This window comes from Eleutherodactylus coqui, chromosome 10 (genome assembly GCF_035609145.1).
Source record: "Eleutherodactylus coqui strain aEleCoq1 chromosome 10, aEleCoq1.hap1, whole genome shotgun sequence".
In the NCBI taxonomy this organism is placed as follows: domain Eukaryota; kingdom Metazoa; phylum Chordata; class Amphibia; order Anura; family Eleutherodactylidae; genus Eleutherodactylus; species Eleutherodactylus coqui.
The window spans coordinates 18,793,183-18,817,173 of NC_089846.1; the positions used below are offsets into that span (position 1 = coordinate 18,793,183).

At 46.8% G+C, this 23,991-nt stretch overlaps 1 protein-coding gene across 2 annotated transcripts; it reads left to right on the forward strand.

Annotated features, from left to right (window-relative positions):
• Window positions 1-1,489: 1,489 nt before the first annotated feature.
• TFE3 (transcription factor binding to IGHM enhancer 3) lies at window positions 1,490-23,117 on the forward strand. Of its 2 annotated transcripts, XM_066580449.1 has the most exons (10): window positions 1,508-1,957; window positions 8,783-8,896; window positions 11,833-12,055; window positions 12,881-13,132; window positions 14,313-14,405; window positions 15,601-15,718; window positions 15,827-15,883; window positions 18,396-18,471; window positions 18,838-18,985; window positions 20,310-23,117. In XM_066580449.1, exons 1-10 carry the CDS (start codon window positions 1,854-1,856, stop codon window positions 20,667-20,669), a joined length of 1,545 nt encoding a protein of 514 aa, XP_066436546.1. In that variant the 5' UTR covers window positions 1,508-1,853; the 3' UTR covers window positions 20,670-23,117. The 2 variants fall into 2 exon arrangements, with proteins under 2 accessions (XP_066436545.1, XP_066436546.1); XM_066580448.1 differs by having other exon boundaries at window positions 1,490-1,957; window positions 15,601-15,883.
• The last annotated feature ends 874 nt before the right edge of the window (window positions 23,118-23,991 follow it).

The window sequence follows — 23,991 nt, forward strand, 5'->3', positions numbered from 1 at the left end:
ATCCCCCCCCAAAAAATCGCGGCATGTCATATTTTTGGGCGATTCTTATTCAACAGTTGTCCATTATTTCCTATAGGAGCGTGAAAAAAAAAACCACATCGCACTCGCATGCCAGACAATTTCAAGCATTTTTACTACTGGAACCACGTACGATTTTTTTCATGCGCGTAAAAACCGCAAGTAAATCTGACGCAAATCACATTTTTAACGTACAGACTTTGCATCCAAATCACAGGATCGCTGGAAAACGGTTCGATTTTCACTGACCGATATCGCTAGCGCCGATGCAAATACAGCTTCAGGCCGGCTTCACACGGGCGCATTTGCGTGCGCAAAAAGCAGAGAATAGAACCCATTGATTTCAATGCGTTCATTAACATTTTCGTATTTGGAGTGCGCATTTCACGCAAAAAATAAAACCTCTTTCTTCCTGCGTATCTGCGCACCAAACATCCTCATAGAAGTCAATAGAGGTTGCGCAATATGTAAGGAGATGCGTGATATGTTGAGTAATTGCGCAGGAAAAAGAACACATTTGGAACTCATTAGCGATTCCAATTGCCGTGCGCAAATGAAGATGCCCTGCGGGCAGAATAAGTGCAGCGAGCTACACCGCTGCGCGTGCAAAAAAGCCTCGTTCAGTGCGCAAATATATTGTGCCGAGACGCGCACAACTCCACTTCGCGAAGTCGGCTTTAGAGATTGAAGACTACTACAACAAGCATTTTAAAGGGTGGTCTGAAGCCTATGGGACCGTTCACACCGGGCGGAGCTGTCCGCAGGATGCAGTGCCAATGCCGATTTCGTTCCGTTTTTAACTGCGAATGCGTTCTGCGGAAAGTCTTGCAATATTTTTTCCCGTTTTATTCCGCAAACTTTAATTGTGGAATTACATCTCCTTTATGTTAAAAATCCGCAACAACGATTCCGCCGGACGTCCGTAATTCCGCAGCAGAAAGCTTTTTCGTTGCGAATTTACTCTCGCGGTTTTCAAGTGCCGGTTTTAACCGGTGCGGGATTCACGCCCCTATAGGGGTAACACTGTGGCACAGAAATGTCCGCGAGACAAAAAGTCCCTATGGCGCCGCAGCCGTAGTGACACTACAAGCGCCAGCGTGCTGCGGATGATGGGAGTTGTAGTCCCCACCGGCGGGCGAGGCGATAGTTTCCAGAGCGCATGAGAGGTTTCGTAAGAACCTGATGGAAAATCTGAGCACTCAGAAGAGCGGTCAATATTTAAGAGCGGCGCAGATATAAATACGGTGGATTTCTCGCAGTTTACGTCAGTCTGTGTTTACAGGCAGCGCAGGGTTAACCGATGACGTGCGCCTCCTGATGGCCACTGATTGGCCACCCCATTGTCCCTATGTCAGCCCATGCTTGCTGCGGAATTTCCCTAGTCTATGAGTCATCCATCAACCCTTCACATGCCAGAGGCGTCCAGCAGGCCATGGGAAGAGGCGCCTGCAAGAATACACCTGATTCAGGATAGCAAGGGTGCAAGGGGTGAGCTCAGCCAGAGGGAGGGGGAGAGAGAGGAGGCGGCAGAGAGCAAGGAAGGAGGGGGGCTTGTTTTGCTCCAGTTATGGGAAGTACAGTATGAACTGAGCACATAGTAGAAAACAGGGAGAAGGAGACTGAGCGGCATATTAGGTAACAGTGCCAGAGCCGAAATAGGCGCCACTTAATAAGGAGACGAAGGGAACGGCGACAAGGCATCCGATAATTCATACCGTATCCTAAGAGTGGGGCGAAAAAAACCTAGGAAGAGGACGAGCGCCTAAAAGTCGATCAAGAGGGGGCCTAACCCATCGGAGTGACAGGGACCCTCCGAATTCTGGAACTCTCCAGCGATGTCTCATGATATAGGCTGTGAGACCCCCAAAGTGCACGACAACCCACAGCACACAGTCTATGTCCTGGTGGGATCCAGCGCTGACAGCATCCAGCTGCTCAGGTAACAAAAGGCGAAATAATAGGCTGCATTTACACGGGGCGGCAAATAATAAAATGTTTTTGGGGGGAAAAAAACGTGCGTTTTCGCCGTGTTTTTTTTCCAATTCGTTTTTTTTTTTTAACGCATCCCATCTACCCCGTATGAATGCACTATGGAGTTCAACTTTTTGCAACCTAGTGCAATTACTGGGTAGTCCGTGTGTATGGCGGGGCTTGTGCCCCAGGTAGAAGTGGGCGATGAGCACTGTAGATGTTGGGATGTTATGTGTTTATAGAATAGCAGTATTTGGAGGAAGGGGGGGAGGCATGGTTGTGTTTGCGTCTGCATTGAGGGGCACAGGCTAGCCATCTTGTTGTTTGGCATCGTGGTCCTGGAGGAGGCTTTGCGTGGGCAGTGTGTGTGTTTGGAGAGGGGAGGGTATTTCATGCAGAGATTGGGCAGAGACGTTGGCGAGCGGTGGGATGGAGCAATACTCGGCTTTTGCTTAGTCATTCAGAAACAAGCCGTGGTTGAAAACACATGGGCATATCCATTCTGACCTATTAATACCCGCGCCGGGCATGGTAGTCAGTGGTATGGTATGGGTTAACTGTAGGCACAGTCATTCTATGCCTCAGATCTGAGGCTTGTGTTAGCAATCCCGAGGTTATATGATAAGGTTAATTGTTCTACCTAACCCCCCTTCTACAAGAGAAGAATGGCTGACATAAGCAGGACCGTGCCCGCCACCCCCTCCTCTGCCTCCAAGTTGTGCAACTCCGCCAAAGTCTGTGTTGTCACAGTGTGATGGCCCCCGGCACGCTGGAGAAAGGGCCAAACAGTCGCCCTCTAGTCTCCCACTCCAGAATGATGAACGGTAGAAATGGCGGCAAGCGGTAAAACATTACAAGGGTCGTTGCAAAACGAATGGCTCCTATCGCCCACAACGTCAGAAGCGGATGTTGGCGGTATGGCAAAAGAGTTTGAACCTTCCCGCCAATATCCGGTAAATTTTGTTGCAGTGTGACAGATGGTAGCGGAGGGGCGGTCTGACAAAATGGCGTCTGGGATGTCTGTGCGTGTAAAGCAAAGGTGCGTCATTGAATTTCTCCACGTGGAAAAAATTGCAACTATTGACATTTGGCGCTTGCTGAACGTTTACGGAGACCAAATAGTGTCTGTTAGCTCAACGAGGTGGTGGGTGGCGCGCCCCAACAGTGACGACAGCTACAGTTAAAGGTACCTCTACATGGTATAAGTGTCAGGCGCATTAGCGCCCAACCGCCATACCAGCGATTATCGCTCCTGTGCTTTACACAAGAGTCTTAGTCACTCAAGTGAATGGAGGCGAAATGCGCCAGGAATCGTTCCAGCCCGCCGGCCTCCACTCTCAGTAAACAGGCAGTTCATAGATGAGTGACTCCTGTTTACATGGCCGACAATCACTTGGTTTTAAGGTGTGCTAATATCCAAGCGACTCCAACAAGTGCGCAATTTGTGGCTCAGTGTCCTGTTGGCACCGCTTGTACCCAGGATGATTATCGCCCCGCTGTTTCCAGCGATAATTTGGGGGATAATTGCCCAGTGTGAGGGTAAGCCACGTTCCGGACGGCCACGCACAGCCGTCACACCACATGATAAAGAGCGTCTCAATCAGCTCGTCCGCGTGGATCAAGGGATCGTCGTTTCCAATGCGTTGAAGCTGATATTCCGCTCCTTACGCGGTTCCCTGGTCATGAGCTGATGGAGGCGCTCTATGAGGTGACAGCTGTGCATGAACGTCGCCACTGATGAAACGCGCCACCGCTGTCTGCTCTCCATAAACGCTTTATACGCACTTTCATATCAGACGCCATTCTGTCGGGCGGCCCCCTGTTGCTGTCTGTCCGTGTTTAGCATTTAATGAAGCGCTGGTTGAGCGCTTCATTCAGAGTCTATGGGACTGAGCGCTCCAATATCTCCACCAGTCCCATAGACTAATAGAGCGGCAGTGTGCAAGCATGATGGCTGCTCCATTCAAACAGGCTACAGGAGACCCCTGTTCTCAGGATCAGAGGCTTATCCTGTGGATGGGTGATAAGTATCAATTCTGGGAAAAGTCCTTTAATTAGCATTTACTGTGCATTTGAATGCAATCTATTGTTCCCTGTTGTCAGCCATTTGATGCTTGGGGGAAGGTGCTGGCCATAGTGGTAATTGCTTACTTATGCGCCCGGCTATGAGCAACAAACGAATTAGGAGGCACAAGCACCTAATGTCTATGGGGACTGTCAGACTGTATCTGGATGTCTGTCCCCCATATCTGAGGTGTCTGTCAGGCAGTAGCTTGTCCCCCTGTGCTATTAAAGTAACATGCGTTCCTGCCTTTTGCTGAATCCGGGTTGGCGGCTGTCCTGAACCCTCCAGATTAGTAGTTTGCAACGATCGACCCTACAGTTGCTGTGCTACCATGCTCCGACTTCCACAGACACCTCCTAGGAGTTGTAGTCCCACAGTGGAAAGACACATGTTGGCATGCCCAGATCCTTAGCAGGCCCATAACTCACTTCAACACTTTTGTAAATCGTGCTGGTCTTAGGTTAGTCTCATTTTTTTGCTCCTGTCCCATCATAAAAACAGGTTATATATTGGCCTGATATACAGTCTGCCTGGACTATACTTTTGCAGAAAACAGCAGGATAGCAACATACCCAGAACAAAGAATAAATGCTGTACCATAACCAAGCTCATAACATAAATACAGCACCAGAACCAAACTTGGTACGTAAATACAGTACCAGAACCAAGCTCAGTTCATAGATACAATACCAGAACCAAGCTCATATCATAAATACAGCATACACCAACGACAATACATAGATACAATACCAGAACCAAGCTCATAACATAACAGCGGAGAGCCAATGACATTTACAGAGGGAGCTCCCTCTCTCTGTTACCACTTACATGCAGTAGGACCCTGGCTGTCTGTTATAGCCAACTCCCGCTCTTGATCCCCCTATATGTATATACTGTAGGACATTTTGTGCTTGCCCTCTCCCACCGATGACATACACGTCCATTATGGGGTGCAAAAGAATTAAAGTGGCAGAACTCATACAGTCGCCCCATGTATGTACAGACCTGAACTAAAGATGTATGGGGTTAAGTTGAAATCTTGGGCTGATAACAGGGTACAATAGATTGCATACAAGTAATAGATACAAGGCCCCTTCTGCACGGCAGGAGCGTCAGTCAACGAAATCGGCGGTCAATTGTCTGGCCCCCACACAGGCCTGTTTCACTGCTGTCGCGGCACGTCTCCCGATCGCGTAGCAAGATGTCCAGCCCACAACGATGATTTTTGGCGCTGTATGAAAGATGTGATCATCCAGCGAAACAAGCGTTTGCCTTGTGATTGGCGGCATATTTACACAAACATGGCTCGCCTGATCGTTAGACGGTGTAAAAGGCTCTTATGAATCCATATAAGAGTTAGGCCGGGCGTATTTGCTCGCGCAATGCGCAGAGAATAGAATCCGTTGATTTCAATGGATTCATTCACATTTCCGTTTTTTTTGCGTGTGCATTTCAGTTGCGTCCCCCCCCCCCAAAAAAAACATACTTTATATTTCTGTGTATTTGCACACCAGAGGTCCCCATAGAAGTCAATGGGGGAGGGAGGGGGGTTCACAAATGTGTGTATAATACACAAGGCCATGCGTGAAACGCCGTGTGATTGCGCTGGAAAAAGAGCACATCTGGAACTACCGCTAGTCGGCCATTTTAATCGATCCGTTTTTGTGTGCTGTGTAAATATACATGCCCTGCGGGGGCAAAAAGTGCAGTAAGATAAGCAGCTCATTCTGCAGATGGGCTACGCCGGTGTGAAGCCGCTCTTATTGTCGGGGTTGAACAGGAGGGCAGCGCGGAGCATCTAGTTTCCTGAGCAGGAAAACCGGGTCACACGCCGGACCCTGGCACTTCCTGCGCCATATTATTAGTGTGTGAATCACTGAGATAATCTACAAAAGCTGGATGTAGTAAATCTATGAGTATATTCTGAACGATGGGCCGCCTGTATACAGACAGTACAGCCAGAACATGGCCGCCCGGAGCTGCCAATCGGGTTCCAACTCTCAGATTCCTAAGACGAACTGGAAAATGAAAGAAGCAATTTCACTGGTTGCTATGGGCAACTGCTCCACTTTCTGTGGTGCAAAGGAAAAGTGAACGAACTGCCCAAAACAACCAATCAGGATGTAGCTTTCACTTACACTCTTTGTCAAAAGAAAGCCAGTCCCTAAAAGAAGTTGTAGTTTTGCTATAAAACCTGCCCCCTGCTGGTGTGATGGTCTGGTGGGCCATCGCATCTGACAGTCGGTCCCCCCTAGTAGTGGTACGAGGGACAATGACAGCTCAGCGATATGTTCAGGACGTCCTGCAGCCACATGTGTTCCTCTCATGGCAGCTTTCAGCAGGATAATGCTCGGCCGCACACACAAGGGGGTCCCAGGAGCCCCCACAACATTGTCACACTAATGTGGCTGCCCGGTCACCAGATTTATCACCAATAGAACATGTATGGAACCATCTGGGCACCAACGTCCACAGCCTATTAGTTTCCACCATTTATAGGCTCAATTACAGCAAATGTGAAGCGATATGCCGCGGGATACCATACAGAAACTGTATGCCTCCCTGCCTGCCTGTATCACACCTTGTATCTAAGCTAGAGGTGGCCCAACAGGGTACTAAAGCCTCCATGGCCGCCCATATCACATCTTGTATCTAAGCTACAGGTGGTACAACAGGGTACTAGAGCCTCCATGCCCCAAGTATCAAATCTTGTATCGAAGCTAGATGCGGTACAACAGGGTACTAGAGCCTCCATGCCCGCCCGTATCACATCTTGTATCCAAGCTAGAGGCGGTACAATAGGGTACTAGAGCCTCCATGTCCCGCCCCCCCGATTTCCCCGTATCACATCTAGTTTTGAAGCTAGAGGTGGTACAACAGGGTACTAGAGCCTCCATGCCCACCTGTATCACATCTTGTATCCAAGCTGGAGGCGGTACAACACGGTACTAGAGCTTCCATGCCCCCTGTATCACATCTTGTATGCAAGCTAGAGGGGGTACAACTGGGTACTAGAGCCTCCATGCCCACCCGTATCACATCTTGTATCCAAGCTAGAGGGGGTACAACTGGGTACTAGAGCCTCCCTACAAGGGGTCGGTTCTCCACAATAAATGATCCTTTTGCTCTGATATTGTAATCACTTTCTTATATCCACGTTACAATCACACAGTAACTTTCCTTCCCTCCGACAACTTCTAGGGGAGGGATTGGTTTTGACAATGAGAGTAAAAATAAGGGCTCTGGACAATCGGAGCTGGAATCTGATTGGGCCACGGCTCCACTTCCTGTTTCTGTTTTCAATTCTTTGTTCCCCTTAGGAGACGGGACGCTGCCAGAGGTGTCTGGCAACAACTTACTGTCCTCTCCACAGTAAAAACAAGCAAACACTCGGCTGAGCGCAGTGTTCAGCCAACAGCTATTTAATAGGGTCCGTTTACAGCAAACCATGTCAGAGTTCGCTGGAGCATCCTGTTATACCGGCAGATACATCGGCGGCTCGCTGTATAAGCGAGAACGACTGAATGATCGCTATTTAAACCGAACGATTAGTGAACGAGCCAACAATGATTTTTATGCCCGCATAAAATGAATGGTGAGCGAAGAGCGAACAACTGATCGCTGGCTGCGTTTACACTGAACGGATAATTTTCGCTCATTTAAACATTCTTTTGACCAATAATCGTTCCATGTAAACTAAGTAACGAGCGCCAATTGACACATTTGTCGTTGGGTGCTCAGGTTTTTTTTCTTACAGAGGCCAAGAATCAATTTATAGGAACTGATGACCACCAAAATGATCGTTCGATCCCATAGGCCAGCTATACATCTCCTTGTTTATAGGGGGAGATGTACCTCCAATCAGTGATCGGCTGATCGTTTGTCCTTTTACTAAACTGAATTCTCAGGCAACCGAGCATGCCCGAGGTGTGATATCAGCCCACGCTGAACCCCTGACAGACCCCACTGATTATAATGCCGTTTGTCAGGTTTCCATCATGGTGTCCGGCATTTTACTGGAAGCGCTGCATGCTGGTCTCCAGTTAATCTAGCGGTATTTCCAAATGAGGCCCAATACTTCTAACGGCTTAATCCGGTGTTTCTAAATTTGCTACAGTGTATCAGCCTGCAGACCGGGTTGTTCATCTCACAGAGGATTCCTTAAAGGGGTTGTCCAGGACTTTTACTATTGGTGATTTAACTTCAGGATCGGTCATCAATAGTTGATCTGCAGGAGGTCCGCCGATTGGTATCCCCGCTGATCAGCTGATCCCCAGGCCCGTTATGGACAGTGCCGGAGCAGATAGCGCTGACTGGCCTAGTTTGATGTGGCAGGCACAGATCCCATTGAGCTGAATGAGATCTGTGCTTATAGTACCAAACTGGGCCGCTGCGACACAGCCAGCTCTATCTGCTTCCAGCGCTCTCCACTCTGACGGCGGTGACGGGGATCAGCTGATCAGAAGGGATCCTTAGCGGTGGACCCGTGCCGAAAAACTCGTTCCAACGCGAATGGGCTCCTATAAGAGGGGCATTAGTCTGCAGCGGTTTGAGGGATCGTATTGACGGCAAGTGAAAGTATTAAAAATGGTGATGAATTCCATCTTGAAGTAGTTTAGGAGGTTGGGTGCTGATTATTCGCTTCCAGGCGGCGCAGCAGCCCCCCGTGGGATGAGGAGTGACGCGTTTCTCTTAATAATGCCATCCTATTTTATCTCCGTCCAACAGTCTGAGCCCGATCCTGCCTGAGTCCGGGATTGTCGCTGATATCGACGTTGAGACCGCTCTAGAACCCTGCGAGGAGCAATTTTACCAGCTGAAAAGCCAGCCGATCGCTTCTAGGTGAGATATGAGATCCAGGATGTGTTCAGACATGACCCAGATACACAGCAAGAATGCATGACATCCACAAAAATGTAACACGCAGGACGCCCGCCGCGCCAGTCAACAGGAAAGAGAGATAAGCTCCAGACATCCAGCAGAACAGCGCACTGATAATACCTGCGTGCCGCCAGATAAGCCGCACACTCAGCAGAAAAATAACTTCTGACAACAGCGAAACCGAACATTCCTTATGGATAGAGGGAATTAAAGGGGCACTCAGCGTTCGGATGACGGAGGTCTACAGACAGCTGGTCTTCCCTACTCCTTCATACACATGGCCACAAGAACAAAGGATCGGGCATCTTACAATCCAACATGTCCAATCCTGTCTCTCTTAACATGTGCCATCAGGCACACACTCCCATGCACCACCAAGTTGTCCAGTCTTGCCAAAATTGCTAAATCACTTAGCTGAGCATTGTGCCTGTTTGGCTATCATTGTGAGCGGTGTACGGGCTTCACAAACTTTCCATAGAGCCCATACACCGCTCCAAGCAGTGATGGAAAGAGCCGAACGGGCACAATGCTCAGATGACCGCTTCTGCCCATTCATTTAGTAATCAGTGGAGGTCTTGGCACCCGGATCCCCACCGATCAAAACTTCTGACATGTCGCTATGAAATATCAAAAGTTTTCAAAAAGTTTTAGTTGCCCTTTAAAGGAAACCTGTCACTAGGATCATGCTGCCGAGCCCACCGGCAGCATGTATGAACCAGGACAGATCTGCACGATGCCCGCATGCAAGTGTTCTTCTGAAACTCTACCGCGTTTCAGAATAAACACACTTTGAAGTTTTCTTCTTTGACTTGAGAACGGACCTGTAGAGTCATAGAGGGGGCCGCAGCATGAAGACTGACAGGTCTCTCCCAGGGACAGGAGCTGTCAGCCAGCATGCTGCGAGTGGGGAGAAGCCAGCGCCGTATGCCACTTTGACTCAACAGCTCTTTTCTCAAGTCAAACAGGCAAACATCAGAGTGTGTTTATTCTGAAATGCCGCAGCGTTTCAGCATAACACTTACATGCGGGCACCGTGCAGATCTGTCCTGGGGCATGCTGCCCATGGTCCGGGCAGTGATAGGTCCCTTTAATTCACATTAATTTTGCAACCAAGTGTTTGCTGAAATTACCAAAATTGGCTATTTCAGGCAGCTCTGACTGGTGTATGGAGGGCTCTACATCTAACGTCTATGGGGGCCCTTAGGATTTTGCAGGCTCATGAGAAGCACTGGGACTGACCTTCTGTCTCTTCTGCTGTTTAATTAGGAAATAAGAATAGTCACTTATCACACAATTGTGCAAGACTCTTCCAGGAAGCTCAGCTTGCATAAATATCATAATTACGCAATTTGCTTCAACTGAAGTTGCATTTACAGGACATTTATCATAATGCAAACTAGTACATGTTCCATGAAACCGTGTTCAATTATTGGGCTGTTTATAGAGGTGCCCGCACATGTTGCAGTACGTAAGGGGGCCCGCACATGTTGCAGTACGTAAGGGGGCCCGCACATGTTGCAGTACGTAAGGGGGCCCGCACATGTTGCAGTACGTAAGGGGGCCCGCACATGTTGCAGTACGTAAGGGGGCCTTTAGTATACATATTGAATTTGTTATCATTTCAGTTGACAAGCTCAGCTGCCAGCAATTGCAATTAGCAGTAATTTGCACACAGCGCGCTATTATATGAGCGCTAGTGTCAGACACTCGTTTTCCCAACAACCATTGGGTAGCACTTGTAAGCGCACGTGCCACCCAGCAATTAGCACTATTAACAAGCTGTAAGAGCGCTAATTGCCTGACGGCACCTACGCTCGCTGGCAATTGTTGGAAGACTGTGAGCACTAGTAATAGCACTCTTACAGCATATGATCCGTAGCATGGACAGGCACAAGGCCTCATTCACACATGTGTATTTGCCCCCTGTATTATGCTTGAATAACTTGCAGAGCAAACCCCATTGATTTGCTTTGGGGTATTCAGACCAGCATTTTCCACATTTACACACGTGGAAAAAAAATAAAAAATTAAATAAAAAATAAATCGCAGCATATATTATGGACCAAAATTACCCATTAACCCTTTGCAATCCAATTTTGGATTCAGGGTTTCCTAGGGGGCTTTCTCTTTCTGCCATTATACTATGGCGCCATCTGCTGGCTAGAGCCAGGACGGTCGTATGGGACATCCTGGAGAGGCCCCCGACAACAGAGCGGACACTAATATACAGTAAGAATACCCTGCGTCTTCCGACATCGGAGCTGTACAGCCTTCAATCAGAATGTCTTCAGACGTCAGACAGTGGATTGGAAAGTGTTAAATTCAATGAGATCGCATAAATATGCAGTGAATGTGAATGATACGTACGTATTTCCGCATGAAGGCAGGAGAGATCTATGGGGTCTTCCTGCACATGTAAAAAAACTCCGTAAATACACAAGCAAAAAAAAAACCCAAAGAAGCATCAAATACGCAGTAAATGCACATTTCACGGACCACAATTGCACACACCCAAGTGAAGGAGCCCTAAGGCAAGTATTATAAGAGTGCTCGTGGCGGACACTAGCACTCAGGTTTAAGCAGCAATTGTTAGCCTGCACCTTGCAAGTGCCTACCGGTAATTGTCGGGAAAACGTGAGCATTATCGGCTGCCGCTAGCGGTTGTGCAATGGCACCCTAACTCTTTTGCTACAGTATAACATCTTTCCCCATGCTTTACACTGAGGCTCAGGATGTGCGTGGATCAGTGCAGCTGACACATAGCTGCTGTGAGAACAAGCTGTAGCAATCCATCAGTTCAGTGCTGCAGATGACAACTGGGGAAAGTGCTGCAGAAAGTACCTGACCGCAGGTCGGGAGTCTATTTTAATCTCTCTTTTTTCCCCCCCCCCTAACAGTCAGTCCCCATTGCAGTCCCCTCAGTCCTCCTTCCAGACACCGGGCACTATGTCTTCACGTATCCTCCTTCGGCAGCAGCTGATGAGAGCCCAGGCTCAGGAGCAGGAGAAACGAGAACAAGAACAAAAAGCTGCCCAGATGGCCACGACAACCACACCTGCCATCAGTGTCAATGCTGGCAGCCGCCCCACCCCTGCACAGGTGCCCTTGGAGGTCTTAAAGGTAGGGCGGATAGAACTACTTGAATGTTAAGCATTGACATTATAACAGTTCATTTCACAGATGAGAAACAATCATTTAGTGTTGGCACCTATCTGGGTGCAGGGTGAGGAGCGGGCACGTCTGGCACTGCCCAAATATGATTCCACCACATCAGATGAGGTTCCAGTTATGTGAGCCGCCATGAAATCATTGGCCTGGCCTGAATAAGAGTCCAACAATCACCTGAATGTACAGTTTTCTGAGCGGCTCTGCCAACAGTAGTCCTGCCCTACAAATCCACATGACTGCAACCTTTTTGGAGGCGCACAGTTGGCATCACTATAGGGGAAAGTTGGTTAATTTGTGGTGAACAGACTAACCAATTGTAACTTAGAGCATGGACTATACAGTGGCAAAGTGGCAAACAAAAAACACCAATTCATTCTCAATGGTGAAATAGTGGCAAGCGTCGACCTGCAACTTTTACCTCATAAGGAACAGTTAAAGTTGCACGATTATTCTGCTGTTTTTAGTTGCTGTGCAGCGGAGCCTAAATCTGAAAAGTTATGTGGGATACATGATATATTACTGGCTGTATTCTGTACTATATTTCTATATTGACTCCATTACTGACTAGAAGATCGAAGGTCACGCTCACTTCTGCCAGTTTGCATATAAGGTGTGGTACTTTCCTACTTCCAGTCTGCATTTCACTTGTGCTTAGTAATACTGAGAAATGCCGGTTCAGTGATGTAATCCTCCAGGTATGAGGTCATCGCTTGCATGTGTCTGTCTGCATGTAATAACTGTGTATTGATCTGTCCTCATTTGTGCCGTGTGTTTCAGGTTCAGACCCATTTAGAAAATCCAACAAAGTATCACATTCAGCAGTCCCAGAGGCAGCAGGTCAAACAGTACCTCTCTACCACCATGGGCACCAAGGTGCCCTTACACACCTCAGCCCCAAGTACCACTACAATTAACGTAGCCTCTACCGGAGCGTCGCCCCAGCCTGAACAGGCCTTGCTCCCTACGGCCAGTAGCGCTCCTAATAGTCCTCTAGCGATGCTGAAGATTGGCTCCAATTCTGAAAAAGAGGTAGGTGCCTATAGAAATGTCCATTCAGCAAAGCTCTACATACTATATGTTTAGTCTACGTTGCTGCAGGGGGTGACCCCTTCCTCATGTGAATTAGTAACTTAGTCAGTGCCGGCCTTAGGTTAGATGACTCTCTGTGCGACATGTTTTTGGTGTTTCCCTGTCCTGAGAGACAAAACGACATCTATTACACTGAAAGACAGTCTGCCTGTGTTCTGCAGAAAGCAGCACAGCTCGGTGAATAAATACTGCACCAGAACCAAGCCCATAACATAAATGCATCACCAGAACCATACTCAGAGAAATACAGCACCATAGCAAGCTCAGTAGATAAATACAATAGCAGAACCAAACCCATAACATCAATACAGCAACTCGTAACATAAATACAGCACCAGAAACAAACTCAGTAGGTAAAAACAGCACCATTGCCAAGCTCAATAGATAAATACAGCACCAGAACCAAGCTCAGTAGATAAATACAGCACCATAGCAAGCTCAGTAGATAAATACAATAGCAGAACCAAACCCATAACATCAATACAGCAACTCATAACATAAATACAGCACCAGAAACAAACTCAGTAGGTAAAAACAGCACCATTGCCAAGCTCAATAGATAAATACAGCACCAGAACCAAGCTCAGTAGATAAATACAGCACCATAGCAAGCTCAGTAGATAAATACAATAGCAGAACCAAACCCATAACATCAATACAGCAACTCGTAACATAAATACAGCACCAGAAACAAACTCAGTAGGTAAAAACAGCACCATTGCCAAGCTCAATAGATAAATACAGCACCAGAACCAAGCTCAGTAGATAAATACAGCACCATTGCCAAGCTCAGTAGATAACTAGAATACAAGAACCAAACTCGTAACATAAATAGGGCACCAGAAATAAGCTCTGTAGATAAGTACAGCACGAGAACCAACCTTAGTAGATAAATACAGCACCAGAACCAAGCTCAATAGATAAATACTCAGCATACTATACCAGTTTGTTGCTGCGAGGACTTGCTGGGAGTTGTAGTTTTACCACAGGTTGAAGACCATCCACCATGTGGATCAACAAGGGGGGGTGGAAACAGGCTGAACTAGATGGACATTGTCTCCTTTCAGCCTAACATACTATGCTATAATGGATTTTTAACAGTTCTTATTCAACATTTTAGATTGATGATGTCATCGATGAGATCATAAGTTTAGAATCCAGCCTCAATGACGAATTTATGGGATATGTGGAGAGAGGGAACCTACCCAGCACAGTAAGTGGTATCCAGTATTTATTTAGTTATGATATTTGGTAAATTTTAAGGGGTTTTCCAGCACTTAACTACTAATGAGCTATCCTCAGGATACATCATTAATAGTTGATTAGTGGGGGTTGACCGCTGATCAGCTGACAGCGACGCTTGGGTGATCAGAGCGCCATCCATTGTATGGTGGCTATGCCTGGTAAAGCAGCTCCATCTCATTCACTTGAATGGAACTGAGCTGCTTTCAAGCCATGTGTCCGATGAATGTAATATCTCAAGTCTGAGAAGAGGCTCCAACGCTCTTCTGAGCACCACGAGCTCTTCATTCAGCTAATTGGCGGAGGTCCTGAACAGCAGACCTCCACCAATCAACCATGGGTCAGTGTTTTAGTGGGCATTATACAAGTAACTTGACAATTACACTTTGATGGTTGCATCGAGTCTGCCAGAGTGGGAGACACCTTGTACTAGCATCTCTTCTCTCTGGTTAAGGTTGGTGACACACCAGAGTATTTAGGCTGCGTGTTTGTGTCCGTAATACGGACATGTACCCCGTCCTGACCGCGGGTCTCCTGACCCGAACTCAGAATATCATAGGAATCTATATACTGCTTGGAGTTCAGGTCAGGAGACCCGCGGTCAGGCCGGGGTACATGTCCGTATTATGGGCGCAAAATATGCTGGTGTATCGCCACCTAAGGCTGGATTCGCACAGGCGAGCGTGAGATTGGTCCAAGAAACTCAGACCAATATCGATCTTGTAAAGTTGCGATTTTCTATGTGAGTGTGATGCGATTTGCGAGAACATCACATAACTGAACGTACAATTTTCATATGCGTGAAAATCCCATGTTTTTGCAATTGGGAAATTAAAAAAAAAAATTGCATCGCACTCGCATTAAAGTCGCATGTTCATGTGATTGCGATGAGACTCTTGACTCGCTTCTAGGAAATAATAGGCGAGTTTTCTGCCAAATTGCAGAAAAATAGAACGTGCTGCAATTTTTCTAACACCGCGCACATGAGTAGACCTATTGAAAACAATGGGGTTATTTCCATGCAATGCACAAAACTCGCATGGAAAACCCACCTGTGTGAAAGCACCCTTATAGAGAGAGGTGGGAGTCACGCCCTAATGAGCCTTACAGGAGAATTCTCTTAAGGTGAACCTTATTTCAAGAAATCGCATGTAATATGTTCTCAGCTTCCCGTGTCCGGCAATCTCCTGGACATGTATTGTGCCCCCGGAATGACCACTCCTGCCATCACTGTGAGCAACTCCTGCCCGGCCGACCTGCCCAACATCAAGAAGGAATACTCAGGTGAGTTCAGAACGCTAGCAGTTTTGGAAATACTCCGCTGTGATGTTGTGGATCATGTAAAACATGGCGGACGGCAGCTGACTTCTATTTCATTCTCCTCCTCCACAGAACAGGATGTGAAAGCGGTAATAAAGGAGCGGCAGAAGAAGGACAATCACAATTTGAGTAAGTATGGCAGAGGAACGATGAGACATGAGAAACATTTACATTTAAAGACTTCATTCTAAGAGCCCTTCTACAAGTTGATATGCGTGCGTGTCTGTGAGATGTACCTTCCTTATTTCCATATTTCCCAGAGGAGCATGCATGGCCTTATAAGTCTTCTTAGGAGAAATGATACCCTCCTGACCCACATCATAGGCCTTGTACTAGCCAAGCCAAAAACCTACTGCACACTGATGAGGGACAAAAACCCTGAAACATTCATTCAACCAACGGACGGAGGCCATGCCACGTAAAACATCCCCAAACCATAACGGAACCTCCGCCGTACTTAACGGTTGGCACAACACACTCAGGTAGAAGGTGTTCCCCATCATCCTCCACACCCGGGTAGCTGCATCGGATGTGAAGACGAAACGTTCTTCCATTGCTCAACTATCCAATGATGACGCTACTTGCACCATTGTAGACGGGCTGATGCATTGCACTTCATGATGGACGTCTTGTGTGCATCGGCATAACCCATATGTCCAATGGCTTACAGTTCCCGTTACAAACTATGGCTGACACCTCCGAGTGTCTGCATCTTATGTAACATGGTTTAGGACACGTGACATGCTAGTAACACACAATCCTTTCTACTGATAGGGGGTCCAAGTACTTCTGGTAGGATAGAGTATAGCAAGGACTCTGTGGACCGTCATTACGCTCCGTGCACCCGGCTCTTGTATACATGATGCCTCACTCCTACATTAACCCCTTCCAATCCACTGTCTGATGTCTACCTACATTCTGATTGAAGCTTGTACAGCTCCGATGTCAGAAGACGTCCGACAGGGTATTCTTACCGTCTATTGCCAGCCACTCTGCTGTTGGAGCCTCTGTGGCGTACACACACTGGCTTTAGCCAGCAGATGGCACTGTTGTATAACAGCAAAAAGAGAAAGCCTTTTAGGAAACCCTGAATCCAAAATTGGATTGGAAAGGGTTAATCTGCCTTTCTAGGCCTCCTCATCTGAGAACCACTCCTGTAGCAGCTCCTTCTTCTTTCGTATTTCTGTCCTTCAGCAATATTTTTTATTTCCAACCCATTTGATATTCCTTCCCCTTTTTTTTTAACATTTTGCATCCTGCGTCTGCCAGAGGTTCCTCAATAAAGATCTCTGCAACCATAAAGGGTCGGAGAGGTTGAGATGTTGGTAGCAAAAACGAAACAAAGGACATTGTCAATAAGAGCAACACCCAAACTGGCCCGACGAGCTCAGCCGGCATTCCGGTTACACAAGAAACTATCTATCAGGTCTGGAGGCGCATCTGATCTGCCCATACATGTCAGCGCGAACAAATAGTTCCTAGCCACAAGACAACGACGGCCGAACCGTCCCTCCAAGAGCCGCCTCCTCCCTGTTAAATTGTCATATAAGAGGTAGCTGACCTTTATTCAATGATCAGAGCAGACAATCAGATTTTCGTTTAGATGTTACAACCTTTCCTAATTCGTGTGATTGCTGTAGGGAGCACAGTCATTTCCATTTGCAACAGTTTTTAGATACTGTGTCCTATTAAATGTATTTGGACACCTGAGAAGAACCACAAGTAGTATTTATTTCCCATGTTAATCCTTAGTGGGGCTCCTTTTGCCCTAATGACATCGGATACCCTCCGTGGTATACTTTCTACTAACATCTGATACACTTCAGCTGGTATGTCCCTCCATTCATCCTGCAAATGTCTGGCAATTTCTTATAAGATGCATTGGCAACAACCGTCTACAATGGTGCAAGGAGTTTCGTCATTTCAAAGCTGAGCAATGGAATACGTTTTATGGCATGAAAAAAAATCACACTACTCTATCTTCACATCAGATGGACGTACCTGAGTGTGGAACATGATGGGAACACCTTCTGCCTGAGTGTGTATTACCAATAGTAAAATACAGCAGAGGTTCCATTACAGTCTTGGGATGTTTTACATGGCATGGTCTTAGTCAGTTTGTTATAGTGACAAGAACCATGAACACGGAGGTGACCCTGACATTCTAGACAATAATGTGCTGCTGACAATATGGTAATACTCTGGGAATGGTCGGCCATACTTCCAACAAGACAACGCGCCTCGTCACAGATCCAACACTGTTTTATGCTGGTTTGAAGATATGGATGTTCTACAATTAGACTGGCTGCACAGAGCCCCGATCAGAACCAACTGAAGATCTTTGGGACAAACTGTAACGTTGGGTCAGGAAACATAAACAGCATGCATCATCTCTGAGAGAAGTCACCAAACATTTGCAGGATGAATGGGGGGAAATAACAGCTGAAGTGTTTCAGACATTAGTAGACATTATACCACAGAGATCCAATGCAAATAGGGCTATAGGACCCTACTAAGTATTAATATATTAAAATAAATACTACTGGTGATTCCTGCTCGGGGGTCCAATAACTTTTGGTAAGACAGTGTATATTAGCCGATGTGTTCATTGGACTCTGAATACATTTCTTCCCTTTCACAGTTGAGCGCCGTAGAAGATTCAACATTAATGATAGAATCAAAGAACTCGGGACCCTCATCCCAAAATCTAGTGACCCGTAAGTCTATACACCTGTAACACATTTCCCTCCTTCTCCTATGGCTTTATAGTCCTCTTCACCCATAGATATAGTGATATCAGGCACTAGCCTCACATAGCACATAAGTGATCCCACCCTAATCCAATAGAAATGGATGACCTTTATGGGCTTTTAGATGCTACTGTATAATATATGGCGATCTGACACAATGGCCCATGGACACCCATACTGTAATACCCAACCATTATATAATGGGAAGATCACATTGCATGGGGCAATATCACATCCCACCGAATGACCTGTCATTAGCCCCACTTACCCCTAATGCTTTGAGCTTCGTTTCTGTACTGTCCTTATTTCATTCATTATCCCATCTCTTTATAGGGAGCTGCGATGGAACAAAGGGACTATTCTGAAGGCCTCAGTAGAATACATCCGGAAGCTACAGAAAGACCAGCAGCGAGTGCGCGAGCTGGAGGGCAGGCAGCGTAAGCTGGAGCACATGAACCAGAGCCTGCTGCTGCGTGTTCAGGTAGCGTGTGCCGCACATCGTCTATAGGAAATAACTTTATATTTCTATATACACTGAATGGTCACTTTATTACAGCCCCCATCTAGTGGTGTGTTGGACCTTCTTTGGCCTTCAGAACCGCAGCAGTGTGTAGTGGCGTAGATTCCACTAGGTGATGAGATCGCTCTGCAGGAATATCGGCCCCTGTGGACAGGAAGCTTCATGTAGTTGCTGTAAATTAGTTGGAGGTGCTGACATGTTCTAAGCAGCTGACAGGAAGGGGTCATCGATTCATGCTGCTTGTGCCAAATTCTGACCTCCTATCAGCACGGTGCAACAGGAATCTGGATTTATCTGACCAGGCGATGCTTTTCCGCTGCTCAGTGATACAATTTTTGAACATTCCACCCCCTGGAGTGTCGCCTTTCTGTATGTCTCAGACACAATGGTGCTGTTGTCTGCCGTTATAGCCCTTCTCCGATAAGGAACAAAAAATTTTGCATCTGGGCCAATTAGATTTGGCTACAGTTTGCTTGATTGTGCAGCACCTGTTCAGCAGAATGATTCCTGACATCCCCCTCTGACCCCTTTCAGTGACTAGTTGTTTTCAGTCACAGAAACCCCTTTCTCTGGATGTTTTCCTCGATCACGCCATTCTCTATACTCTCCACGCTGCTGCACAAGAAACCCCACAAGGTTGGCAGTGAAATCCTGGCCCCGGCTAGTCTAGCACCGATGACTAGGGCTTCTTCGAAGTCGCTCAGATTGCAGGATTTTCCCATCCTAATGCGGATTCACACTGAAAGTGATCCACAGAAAACATGTCACGTGATTCTATGCCGCGCCCCGGGTCCACCGATTTAAATTTCCATACAGGGAATCTCCAAATGTGAAAGGGCTCTGATGAAGGGTGGGATACTCTCATAAAGGGCCAGGAGCTCTAATAAAGTGGCCATTCAGTGTATAGTCTATAGGAAATGGGTTACATTACAGACTAAGGCCGCCTACCCACTGGCGTTGCTGATTTTTGTGCGTGAAAAACGCAGCGTTTTTCGCGCGTTTTCCGCACCTTTTTCGCGGCGTTTTTCGTTAATTTCCATTGACAATCATGGGTGCATTAAGAGAAAAATAAGGAGACATATGCAACTGACAGCTCCTATGTGAAAAATTGCAACGAAACGAAAAAAAAAACCCAAATGGACAAGAACACATTCTATACTAATTGCTCTTCAGAAAAAAACGCAAAACGCAATTTAGCATCGCAGGAAAAAAAATCGCCAGTGGGTAGGCGCCCTTATAGTAGTGTCAATGCACTAATGACCTATCATGAAATATTGTCTTGCAGGAACTGGAAATGCAGGCTCAACTACATGGGATTACAACACTTCCACCATCTACTATGTCTACAGATGTTCCCAAGGTGGAGCAAATCTCCGAAATGGTGTCAAGATTTGTTGGCCAGCTCTCACGGCCCCTAGACCCCTCTACCCTAGACCTTGGCACTCTGCACTTCTCAGACCAGCTGAATGACTTAGTTGACGAGAGCCTGAATTTTCATCTGACCGGAGACTCGGCCATTGCGGACATTCTTATGGATGATGTGATATCACCACTAGGAGGAGATCCTCTTCTTTCTTCTGTCTCTCCCGGGGCGTCTAAGACCAGCAGCCCCCACAGCAGCTTTAGCATGGAGGAAGACTCTTGATCGGTCCGCCGAAGTTTGACTTTAACAATCGGACTCTTTTAGTACCTTTCTTTCAAATCACACCAAGAAATCCCAGTCCATATCCCTTCCACCAGAGAGATAGAGTTGGCGCCCAGTCGTATTCCTTCTCCAAAAAGTCACTCCAGGAATCAAACTGGGTGCCCAATAGCACCTTCTGCTAATTTCCCGGTATCGCCTCGATAGGGGTGAATTTGGTTTCTTGAAGACTCCTTACTGCTTGGTGAGGAGGATGGGATATGGGTGAGCAGAGACTTAGTAGAGGAGACAGTCACTGTTAGTTCATTCTAAATCTTTCGTACAGACGAGAGCCAGTTTATGTCATACCCCCCAAAACCAAGGCATTGGCACAATTTAAAGGGTGAAGCAAGGAGCATGACGGACGATGACTATGAATCATGGAGTCTGGTCATGAGCACAGGGTGTGATACGCACATAGATGTCTGGTAATGGATGGAAGGCATGAGGATCGAATGGGCGTCTTACTGTGTAGAGTGGGAAATCCGACATTGCTGAATGCTGTGAGTTGGTGTCTGGTGAGAGAGGGCATGGAGTAATAAAATGGTGCCCACCAGTGGGTATGAGTCGTGCACACAAGGTGGTGTCTGATAAAGAATGTTCAGCTTTGGTGAAAGAAAAAAGTTTGGGATTGCGATAGGCAGTAGAGTAAAAAGTTAGACCAAGTAATCTTGTAGATATCACAAAAAAGAATGCTGTTACAGCTAGCTTTCCAATCCACTTAGAATCCTTTATCAAGAGTCTCAAGCTTGGTGAAGAACCCTAAGTAGAGTTGATAGCTCGCTGCAACATCATTCTTTTATAGTAGCCATTACAAGGTATCCTATCTACAAGATTACTCGGTTTAACCTTGATAGTAAACAGCGGGCATGGTACAAGAGATGGCATGATTGTGGACAGAGGGTGCAGTACAGAAGATGGTGTCTGGGTGAGAACCAAGCTTGCAATGACAAGCTATTGCTTGGTAAGACATAGAAGATCATTGGGCATTATATAGCAGGTGGCATCTTAAAACGTGGGTATGATGGCGCCTGGTAATAAACAGTTCTATCACCCATTTAAAGTGGACAGCCCCTGTTCCTCTGGGGTGCCCCATGTATGTGTAGTGGATAGAAGCTAGCCTCCATGCCAGGAAGACCCTCCCCATGCCAACTTGTTAACCAGTCTCAGAGGAGCACTGGTTACCTGGAGGGTCTGGGAATCTGGACCCTTTCTAAGAAGGAGCTTTTAGGTCTTGTAGGGCTTTTTATATTCCAGTAGATAAACGCACTAATCCGGATCATCTCGTTCTTGGTCGGGGTCCTGCGGATTGTGAATACATGGCGGGCTTAGCCTGTGGCTACAACATGGGTGTATAGTGGTTGCTGCACTCCCATGGGTGGCAGTCATTGTGTGGCTGCAGCCTCGAATGTAACCACTCTGACAACTCTACGTTGGCCATAGATGTGAGATATTTCTTGTCTACTAGAATTCTTATGGTGAGACATAGGCATTAGGGCTCATTCACACGGGCGTATGTGCGGTCGGTATAACCCCATGGATATGCATTGGGATATTCAGAGATGCGTTTTTCATGCATGCGAAAAAAAAATCGCAGCATGTCCTATTTTGGTCGGCATTATGGATGGAGATTGGTAATTGAAATCTATGGGATTGTGCAAATATGCAGTGAATATGCATGATACGGGCGCATTCATTGTATATTTATACATGACAGGAGAAGTCAATGGTATCTTCATGCGTGAAAAAAGTGGGCGTCATGCCAGGGACGGGCACATTATGGGGTGCGGTATGAGAGCAGCACTTATAGAGTATTGTGTGCATGTGTCGATGAGTGCGCATCAGTGTGAGAGAGTCTGCAGCGTGATAGGAGCTAGGGCCCGTTTACACAGCCGTATATTTGGGCTGTGTGCTGCCCATGTACTCTGCTGACAGCACACGGGTCATTAACAGACTGAGGCTATTCAGACTAACGGTTTTTCACACGGCCGATTGGTTCATGTGTAAAGGATCGCTGAATGTCCTATTCCCGTCCGTTTTTACGGAGGAGAATAGGCCATGCACTGTGCAGGGTCCGTGAATTTTGGCCAGCACATGTACGGGTGCATATATGCTGTCCAGTGTGAGTTGCGCCAAAGTTTCTCTGGCACAACATGGGTATGGATGTGTGAAATTGGTCAGTGTGGTTGATAGAAGCGGACAGATGACAGATGCGTGGTTGGTGAGTGTTAAAAAACAAGCAAGTGTCTTTGGGGGGGGCAGATAAGGGGCAGTGGGTGTATTGTGGGTGCAGGTCTCACCCCATTTCCTCGCTGAGAATGTGTTTCTATATAGAGAATTACATTATGTGTTTTATATACTACAAACTACTAAATGTTACTGTATACTTTAAATAAAACATTTTACACACTACTTCCGGTCTGACCGCGAGCTTCTTACCTGGGGATCAAAAGTGAGGCTTCGCAAATATAAAGGGTCAATATTAGGCAATGAGCAAAATACATTTAGATAAGGCTAAACATACAGGAGCGAAGCTACAGGGGTAGCAGTGGGCAGTGCCCGCCTTGGGTTAGATAGCACTAATCAATTACATATATTGCACCGATAGACGGTCTGCCTGTATTCTGCTTGTGCAGAAAACAGCAATATACAAGCATACCCAAACCAGAACAGCATAGTGACTAATACTGTACCAGAACCAAACTCAGTACATAAATAAAGCACCAGAATAAAACTAATAAATACAGCACCAGAACCAAGCTCATGGCATAAACATAGCACCAGAACCAAGCTCATAGCATAAACACAGCACCAGAACCAAGCTCGTAGCATAAACACAGCACCAGAACCAAGCTCGTAGCATAAACACAGCACCAGAACCAAGCTCGTAGCATAAACACAGCACCAGAACCAAGCTCGTAGCATAAACACAGCACCAGAACCAAGCTCGTAGCATAAACACAGCACCAGAACCAAGCTCGTAGCATAAACACAGCACCAGAACCAAGCTCGTAGCATAAACACAGCACCAGAACCAAGCTCGTAGCATAAACACAGCACCAGAACCAAGCTCGTAGCATAAACACAGCACCAGAACCAAGCTCGTAGCATAAACACAGCACCAGAACCAAGCTCGTAGCATAAACACAGCACCAGAACCAAGCTCGTAGCATAAACACAGCACCAGAACCAAGCTCGTAGCATAAACACAGCACCAGAACCAAGCTCGTAGCATAAACACAGCACCAGAACCAAGCTCGTAGCATAAACACAGCACCAGAACCAA

Bases quoted from the DNA above. Each gene is read 5' to 3' on its own strand.
- TFE3 (XM_066580448.1), top strand. From the start codon at position 1,854: ATGTCTCATGATATAGGCTGTGAGACCCCCAAAGTGCACGACAACCCA. The intron at 18,472-18,837 runs GTAAGTCTATAC...ATCTCTTTATAG, and splicing joins ATCCCAAAATCTAGTGACCC to GGAGCTGCGATGGAACAAAG. The intron at 18,986-20,309 runs GTAGCGTGTGCC...ATTGTCTTGCAG, and splicing joins GCCTGCTGCTGCGTGTTCAG to GAACTGGAAATGCAGGCTCA.